Raw genomic sequence first — 9,289 nt, 5'->3', positions numbered from 1 at the left:
CCCCCCCCCCCCCCCACTGGACCACCAGGTAATTTAACATTTTGGGGGGTGGGGGTCGGGAGGGTGGGGGAGGGTAAAGGATTGGTTTTAAAGGGTCGGGTGGGTTTAGGGGTTATTTTGGTGTGCCGGTTTTCCCGCCCTCCCCCCAAATAATTCCCGTACTCGATTTAACGATTTTTCACGATAAATCGAGGGAATTCCTATTGTATCGAGTCCCTTACCGATTAATGACGATTTTAAAATTATCGGACGATAATTTAAATTGTTAAAAAACGATTCACATCCCTAGTGGATAATACTTTAAAATTGTCTGCTCAGTGTGCTGCAGCAGTCAAAAAAGCAAACAGAATGTTAGGAATTATTAGGAAGGGAATGGTTAATAAAACGGAAAATGTCAATGCCTCTGTATCGCTCCATGGTGAGACCGCACCTTGAATACTGTGTATAATTCTGGTCGCCGCATCTCAAAAAAGATATAGTTGCGATGGAGAAGTTACAGAGAAGGGCAACCAAAATGATAAAGGGGATGGAACAGCTCCCCTATGAGGAAAGGCTGACGAGTTTAGGGCTGTTCAGCTTGGAGAAGGGATGGCTGAGGGGAGATATGATAGAGGTCTTTAAGATCATTTATTTATTTATTTATTTAAAGGATTTATATACCGGGAGTTCCTGCATAATATACATATCGCCCCAGTTTACAAGGAACAAAAACTATCGCTTCATTTAGCGGTTTACATTGAACAGATTAATCAAAGTAACAAATTAGTATATATTGCTAAACAGTTAATAAATAACATGCGAGTTAATAAATAAATAAAATGGTTATATGTTTGTCAACATGATTATATGTATATATGATTATATAATAAATAAATAACATGATTATCATGAGAGGTCTTGAACGAGTAGATGTGAATCGGTTATTTACACTTTCAAATAATAGAAGGACTAGGAGGCATTCCATGAAGTTAGCAAGTAGCACATTTAAGACTAATCGGAGAAAATTCTTTTTCACTCAGCACACAATAAAGCTCTGGAATTTGTTGCTGGAGGATGTGGTTAGTGTAGCTGGGGTCAAAAAAGGTTTGGATAAGTTCTTGGAGGAGATGTCCATTAACGGCTATTAATCAAGTTTACTTAGGGAATAGCCACTGCTATTAATTGCATCAGTAGCATAGGATCTTTTGTGTTTGGGTAATTGCCAGGTTCTTGTGGCCTGGTTTGGTTTCTGTTGAAACAGGATGCTAGGCTTGATGGACCCTTGATCTGACCCAGCATGACAATTTCTTATGTTCTTATGTGCAAGTACATGAGTATCTCCCACTACACACATAAAAACATTTTCACAAAAAGGGGCAAGGCATGGGCATGGTCCTGGCAGGGGCATGGGTGGGCCGGGACTGCATCATGAAGTCTGTGCATAAGTATTTATGGGTACAAGTGTGCGCTGGGGTCCCCTACTGCGTAATTTTACTTCTGCTATGGACATGCAGCAAAAAAAGCAGGCTAGTCAGTGGGTTGTAAGGGTCAGGGGTAATAGTGTAAATGGGAGGCAAATTAGCTAGAGGATTTAGAAAGCCCTCTCCCTTACGGGAAACAAGTAATTGTTTTAGCTTACATATCCACTAAAATCCCCCCCACTTATGCATGTGACTCGCCATTTGCGCCCATCAATATATAATCATGTACACATGTACGCACCTGTAGCCAATTTTATAATCAAATGTGTATACAAGTATGTTATAAAATCGCCGCACCTATTTGTGCGCAGGTCTTAAAATTTACTTCTAAGTACACATTATTGCATCAGCTGCTACCGCAGGTCCGAGGGCTGGCCGCTATAGAGCCATTTGTTCCAATCTCGTCTTCATTACATTGTACTTTAAATCGTAATGGCTCTTTTCCGCGCCGATCTTCCTTCGAAGCCAAAAAAATCCGGAACTGGAACTAGAGTCTAATTGAAAGCAAATGACAGTGTGTGAACCCTAATATACATCTTGCAGCGACAGTGCCTTATTTATTTTTATTGTTTTTTTGCAAATTGTTTCGCCGCTCAGCAGTCTGGTTTAAACGTATAGCATGGCTCTACCAGTGCCGCAACTCAGCAGAAAACGGACATGGCACCATCTGCACTAAAGGAGTCCGCGCTACACCAAGCACTCGGTAATCCTCTCTTCTGGTTGCCATACTTTCCACTCGGGCAGCTTTAGCAGTCGGTAACTTCCGGCGGAAGGGGTTCGTAGGAGGCGGCACGGTTTGTATGTAAGAATACTCTGGGAGACAGCGGGAAAGGAGTGACAAGACAGGAGCAAGATCCGTAGGTGTCATGGACCTGGATGTGCTGGACACTTTGGAGGCATTGGGGTGAGTTCGGTTTGATCGCCATTCTCGCCCCTTCCCGGGGTTCCCAGATCCTTTCCGTGAGCCATCTCAAGCTCACCCCCTGGCATTCTCAAACTAGCTCCCTTTCGTGCCCCCTTTCTTTCTGGTATTCTCACCTGTACCTCCGCCTGCCGCTCACCCAGCACTCTTGATCTCTTTCCCTGTCTCTCTATGCGCCTCCATTTGCTGCTTCCCTTATAACATTCGAACAATTGTCTGCTTTCTTGCTCCTGGTGTTCGTCTTTAGTTCTTATGTTTGAGCATTTTTCTGGCGTCTCGGGCAGCATCAGTTGAGCTTTGAAAAGCCTTGGTGATGAAATGTCTTATAATTATTGAGTCGGTGGGGAAAGTGCCTTATTATTTTGACATTACAATACACAAGTTTTGTCATGCTGGGTCAGAACAAAGATCCATCAAGCCCAGCACCCTGTTTCCAACAGTGGCCAGACCAGGTCACAAGTACCTGGCAGAATTTCTAAGTTCAAAAGATTCCGTGCTGCTTCTCATAGGGAAAAGAATGCAGAATAGGGTGAATCTGAGTGACATTCCATTATAGTAACATATTTATTTATAACTGGTAAATGTGAATCTGTTGTTTATTCTTTTGGATAATAGAAGGACTAGGGACACTCTATGATGTTAGCATGTAGCACATTTAAACTAATCGGAGATAACTCAATGCACAATTAAACTCTGGAATTTGTTGGCAGTGTATGTGGTTAGTGCAGTTTAAAAAAGATTTGGATGCATTCTTAGAGGAAAAGTCCATTACCTGCTATTAATCAAGTTGACTTAGAAACTAACTACTGCTATAACTAGTATCAGTAGCATGGGATATACTTACAGGCTGATACAGAACCCCATTTGCCTGTGCGTCTTAGACGTGCTTTTATTACTCCTTCTGCTGTAAGGGGTAATAGTGTCTGGGAAACGCGTGGACAGACCCCCTTCCCCCCCACCCCAAAAAAAAAAGAAAAAAAAGAATAGCACTCATCAATACAAATGCATGTTGATGAGCCATTTAGTTGTGTGAAATACAGAAAGTAAAATGTGAAAATGTGCGGCTAAGCAACATCGGGAGAGCAGGCGCTCAGCTCAGAGCGCTGGCTCTCCCACACCTTTTATTGAATCGGCCTGTTAGTTCCTGGACATACCCAGATCAATCCAGACCAGACCAGTGGGTTTATACCTCCCTACCAGCAGATGGAAGCAGAAAACAAAACCTTGAGGCACTGCTACATAACTGAATGCCACCTGCAGTCCCTCAGTATTTCTCTGTCTCCAGCAGATGGTAGAGGTGCAAACCTGCAGTCTTGACAGACTTGGAAATTTGTGAAATGGTGCAGCTCCCCGGGGTGCCAGGTTCCGATTGGCGGGCCATCCCTTTGGCCGAGCCGGGCCAACAAGTGGTTGGATATCCCTGGCTGTTTCAGCCTGCTGTTTCCGGTTTAATGGAACAAAGTCAGCATGGCTTTACCCAGGGCAAGTCTTGCCTCACAAATCTGCTTCACTTTTTTGAAGGAGTTAATAAACATGTGGATAAAGGTGAACCGGTAGATATAGTATACTTGGATTTTCAGAAGGCGTTTGACAAAGTTCCTCATGAGAGGCTTCTAGGAAAAGTAAAAAGTCATGGGATAGGTGGCGATGTCCTTTCGTGGATTGCAAACTGGCTAAAAGACAGGAAACAGAGAGTAGGATTAAATGGGCAATTTTCTCAGTGGAAGGGAGTGGACAGTGGAGTACCTCAGGGTTCTGTGTTGGGACCCTTACTGTTCAATCTACCTTATAAATGGCCTGTGACCGACGGCCCGCAAATGCGCAGTAGAGCGCAGCTCTACTGCGCATGTGCGGGCAAGGACGTCGATCAGGAAAAAAAAAAATGGCGGTGGGGCCGCAGGAGCGGGAGGAGAAGCAGCGGCGCCGCGCGCAGCGCGGTGCCGCTGCTTCTCCTCCCCAGATCTGCCGGCAGATCTCGGGGGGGGGGGAGGGTGTCACTCCCGCGCCCCCCGAGATCTGCCGGCAGGAGCGGGAGGAGAAGCAGCGGCGCCGCGCGCGCTCGGTGCCGCTACTTCTCCTCCCCAGATCTGCCGGCAGATCTCGGGGGGGGGGGGGGTGTCACTCCCGCGCCCCCCCCCCGAGATCTGCCGGCAGGAGCGGGAGGAGAAGTAGCGGCACCGCGCGCGCGCGGGTGCCGCTACTTCTCCTCCCCAGATCTGCCGGCAGATCTCGCGGGGGTCACTGCCGCGCGGCGGGAGTGACACCCCCCCCGAGATCTGCCGGCAGGAGCGGGAGGAGTCAATGGAGCCGGGTGAGGGTTACGGGAAGTCGCGCTTACGGCGCCGGGAGGAAATGGAGGTGGGTGTGAAGGGAGGGACTGAGTGGGAGGGAGGGAGAGGGGGACTGAGTGAGTGGAAGGGAGGGAGAGGGGGACTGAGTGAGTGGGAGGGAGAGGGGGGACTGAGTGGGAGGGAGTGAGGGGGAGTGAGGGAGAGGGGGGACTGAGTGAGGAGAGGGAGGGTGGAGAGGAGTGGGTGGGGGAGGGGGGGTGGTGAAGAGTGAGGGGAGAGAGAATGAGGGGGAGGTGAGAGACAGAGGGATGTAGCCCGTTTTAACGGGCTTTACGGCTTGTATATTTATAAATGATCTGGAAAGAAATACGACGAGTGAGATAATCAAATTTGCAGATGACACAAAATTGTGCAGAGTAGTTAAATCACAAGCAGATTGTGATAAATTGCAGGAAGACCTTGTGAGACTGGAAAATTGGGCATCCAAATGGCAGATGAAATTTAATGTGGATAAGTGCAAGGTGATGCATATAGGGAAAAATAACCCATGCTATAATTACACGATGTTGGGTTCCATATTAGGTGCTACAACCCAAGAAAGAGATCTAGGTGTCATAGTGGATAACACATTGAAATCGTCGGTTCAGTGTGCTGCGGCAGTCAAAAAGCAAACAGAATGTTGGGAATTATTAGAAAAGGAATGATGAATAAAACGGAAAATGTCATAATGCCTCTGTATCACTCCATGGTGAGACCGCACCTTGAATACTGTGTACAATTCTGGTCGCCGCATCTCAAAAAAGATATAATTGTGATGGAGAAGGTACAGAGAAGGGCTACCAAAATGATAAGGGGAATGGAACAACTCCCCTATGAGGAAAGACTAAAGAGGTTAGGACTTTTCAGCTTGGAGAAGAGACGACTGAGGGGGGATATGATAGAGGTGTTTAAAATCATGAGAGGTCTAAAACGGGTAGATGTGAATTGGTTATTTACTCTTTCGGATAGTAGAAGGACTAGGGGACACTCCATGAAGTTAGCATGGGGCACATTTAAAACTAATCGGAGAAAGTTCTTTTTTACTCAACGCACAATTAAACTCTGGAATTTGTTGCCAGAGAATGTGGTTCGTGCAGTTAGTATAGCTGTGTTTAAAAAAGGATTGGATAAGTTCTTGGAGGAGAAGTCCATTACCTGCTATTAAGTTCACTTAGAGAATAGCCACTGCCATTAGCAATGGTTACATGGAATAGACTTAGTTTTTGGGTACTTGCCAGGTTCTTATGGCCTGGATTGGCCACTGTTGGAAACAGGATGCTGGGCTTGATGGACCCTTGGTCTGACCCAGTATGGCATTTTCTTATGTTCTTATGTCCCTGATAACCAGGGCACTAGCTCACTCTCATTGTCTCAAAGTCCCCTTCTATCCGCCGCTGGACTCTCCAGAAAAGTATTCCTGCTGGGGATTTTTGCCTCTTTCTCTTTGTGGGTAAAGCTAACTTAAAAAAAAAAAAAAAAAAAGCCTGCATTTATTTCTGTGGAGGCTGTGGAGAATTTCCAGCCCAGGATAATTGGCTGGGGAGCTGTACTGGGGGTGGCTGGCCTCCGGAGCTGTTGGGGCTGGTAAAGGAGTGGGAGCAGTGTATGTAGCTGCAGGAGCCGTTTCCTGAAGGGGGACATGTGATTTCAGCGCATCGCGGGGTTTTTTTTCTGTAGACCTGGGTTTCGCACACTCTGCCTGCCCGTTTTGGCCTTTCTCCACAGCAGCGCTTGCGATCAGCCCGGCCACCTTTTGGTGAGGCCCACTGCGCAGCATCGCGTCTGCTTAACAGGGGGATTGAATTTCTGCCAGGACAGCAGAAAAACTGCGGGCAGCAGCCTGCAAGGTCTGTGGGAAACGGTCCACCTGCCTGAGTCTCTCTCTCCCTGTGCACAGGTTGTGCCTTGGGTGGGGGGGGGGGGGGGGGCTCTCCTAAAAGGGGTCCAAGCTCATGAAGGCCAGGTAATACCCAGGACTGCACAGAGGATGAGATCCAGTGCTGCACAATTCGTTATCAGCTGATTCACCCAATTATTTTGTACATAAGAGTTGACTGCTTGATTCAGATATTTCTGCCTTGAACCGGCTGTGTGTTTGTTATACAGCGGTATCTCAGCCTCATTGTAAAGGTCAGATGATTATATTCAAGAGCTCCTGGAATATTTTTCCCAGGAAAATTTGAGTGAAGGCCCGTGGACCGCTACAATCACTGTACACAGTGTCTCCATCCTGAAGCGTGGCACTCATAGGCTCAAGTTCACCTTCTGTAAATCCAAGACGGGGCCGTAAGGTGCCTCCTTTTTTGGTACCATGAAATAAATGGAGTACATTCCCTGCCCCAGTTCATTGGGCGGCACCGGCACTATGGCGTCCAGGGCTATCAACCTCTGAAGAGACCCCTCTATCACTTCCCCTTTGTTTCGGGAAGAACAGTGCGACTCCAGGAGGCTTCTTTGGGAGGCCGCAAAAATTCTATGACATAACTCTCTTTCATTAGCTCTAGAACCCACTGGTTGGAGGTGATTTTGACCTACTCCTCGTAAAAAAGGGACAGCCTACCCCCCTACTACCGTCAGAGAGGAATGGGCCAGCCTGGTATCATTGGGATGACTTGCCAGCTCCGGCCCCCTGACCAGCACCAACTCTGGCGGATCTGCCAGAGACCTGAAAGGACTCCTGGTGACCCAACGGCCGCTTGGAACCTGAAAAGGAGGCCCTCTGCCTGAACAAAAACGTCTTGACTCGCGAAACACAGACGAGATGAATAAGGCTTCTTATTGTCCTTTTTGTCTTCCGGCAATCTAAGCCCCTTGGTTTCACCCAGGGACTTCATCAGTTGATCCAAGATAGTCTCCGAACAGAAGCTTCCCCTAAAAAGGTATATTACATAACTGAGTTTTGGACGACATGTCTGCCGACCAGTTGCACAGCCACAGGAGTCATCACGCAGCAACCATAGTCCTCGCCGCCATGCACAGGAGGTCACTCCCGCTGCAAGGCGCACCGCCTGATCAGGAGATAGCACTCCTGAGGATGTCGGCTCCTCCGGTTTCTGAATCCAACATAAGCAGACGCGTTGCATCAAGCTGGCACCACTTCAAATGCTCTTCCAGCTTGCGATCCTAGCCATCCTTCAACGCAGCTGACCCTACTACCGGAATGGTAGTCTTCTTGGTCACTGCTGAGCCCGCTGCATCCACCTGAGGTGTTCTCAGACGATCCAAATGCTCATCCAGCAAGGGATATCGCTTGGAGATCACTCTCCCCACCTTCAAGCCCGCTTCCGGGGAATCCCATTCCCGGTTAATGAGCTTTTGAATCTTCTAAGGAATGGGAAAGCGCTGACCATCAACAGCTAGTGTGATGACCTCGCTGTCTGACTCCTCTGGATCCACCTTGATCCCCAGCTTATCTAATACCTGGGTAATAAGAAGGTGAACTACATGAGCGTCATCACCATCCGCCCCGGAAGCCTCCATGGAATCTGGATCATCCTTGGTGGCATCAGGGCCAGGAAAAACCCACATCCAGATCTTCCTCTGGGTCCTCCTGTGGCTCATCTGAGTCATTTAGTTCTCTAGAGACCGGGTCCAGACAAGAGTCCCGTGATCCACGACGCTTGGCTGCATGGCCCAGTGAGCCTGCAGACCCCGCGTTGGTCTCTTGGATGACCCAGAGGACCTTTCCCTGGTTCTCCAAGCACCTGCCATCCGATCCAGGAAGGCGTCGTGTATTAGCCAAATAAACTCTAGGGAACAGCCTCCCAGCCCCCCCCCCCAAGGCCCGCTCAGGGTTACTAAATGGAGATTTCTCCCCCTGGTCCTCAACACGTCCCTGCACCACATGGCAAAGAGGAGGGGATTCAGCATCACTGCGATCTCCCACGGGAGCAGCAGGTGGAGAACACCCCCCTTGAACACTGCCACAGACCCCCGAGGGTCTAAGTATCAGCTACCAATACGCCTCTGGTATTCTAGAATGTTGTGGCCTCTTTTCATGCCTCCCAGGCCGCATTGGCAGTTTTTGAGGAGCAGCTGATTAAGAAGATCAGCAAGCCTTGGACAGAAAGATGTAGAACATTAGTGCCCTGGCAACAGATCCTATAATCCCTGCTGATGTGGTTTGGTGCTGATGCCATTACCTGGAGAAGAATTGACATTAGTGACTGCCACATTGATGGTAATTTCTAACCTATAGGGTGAAAATTTCCCCAAGAAACAGTAGTTTGTCCAGGTCTAAAGCCCAACAGACAACTGTTCTCCTCTGATGCCTTGTCTGCTATTTATGAAAGATCCAAGGCCATGTCCCTGACCTACCAGTTGGGTTCAAACTTTCACTATTCTGAGGACTTCTTTGAGGAGAAGTCATCAGGTTTCTGCTTGGAAAGGAGAATATCTTCTCATGAGGACCTCTTCTTTCCAAACTTTAGCCAGAGAATGGCAGAGGCTATTCCATTTACTTTTGCAGGAGAAGGAACAGTCCAAAACAAATGTTGGAAAGCCTGCAGTTTGTGGAGCCCACTAAGGGGAGGTGCAGATGAAAATGTGGGAAAACACCCCTCTGTGGCTCTAATGAA

At 48.0% G+C, this 9,289-nt stretch overlaps 1 protein-coding gene across 1 annotated transcript in view; it reads left to right on the top strand.

The window, feature by feature from the left end:
* Nucleotides 1-1,800: 1,800 nt before the first annotated feature.
* The window catches only part of FAM98B (family with sequence similarity 98 member B), a 197,801-nt gene continuing 190,312 nt past the window's right edge, over nt 1,801-9,289 (top strand). The window contains 1 exon segment of the mRNA XM_029600204.1: nt 1,801-2,364. Coding sequence (XP_029456064.1) covers nt 2,327-2,364 — 38 coding nt within the window. The 5' untranslated portion in view covers nt 1,801-2,326.

The sequence above is a fragment of the Rhinatrema bivittatum genome, chromosome 4 (genome assembly GCF_901001135.1).
Source record: "Rhinatrema bivittatum chromosome 4, aRhiBiv1.1, whole genome shotgun sequence".
NCBI classification, from domain to species: domain Eukaryota; kingdom Metazoa; phylum Chordata; class Amphibia; order Gymnophiona; family Rhinatrematidae; genus Rhinatrema; species Rhinatrema bivittatum.
The sequence above is the reverse complement of the archived record's forward strand: the minus strand, read 5'-3'. Positions and strand labels throughout refer to the sequence as shown.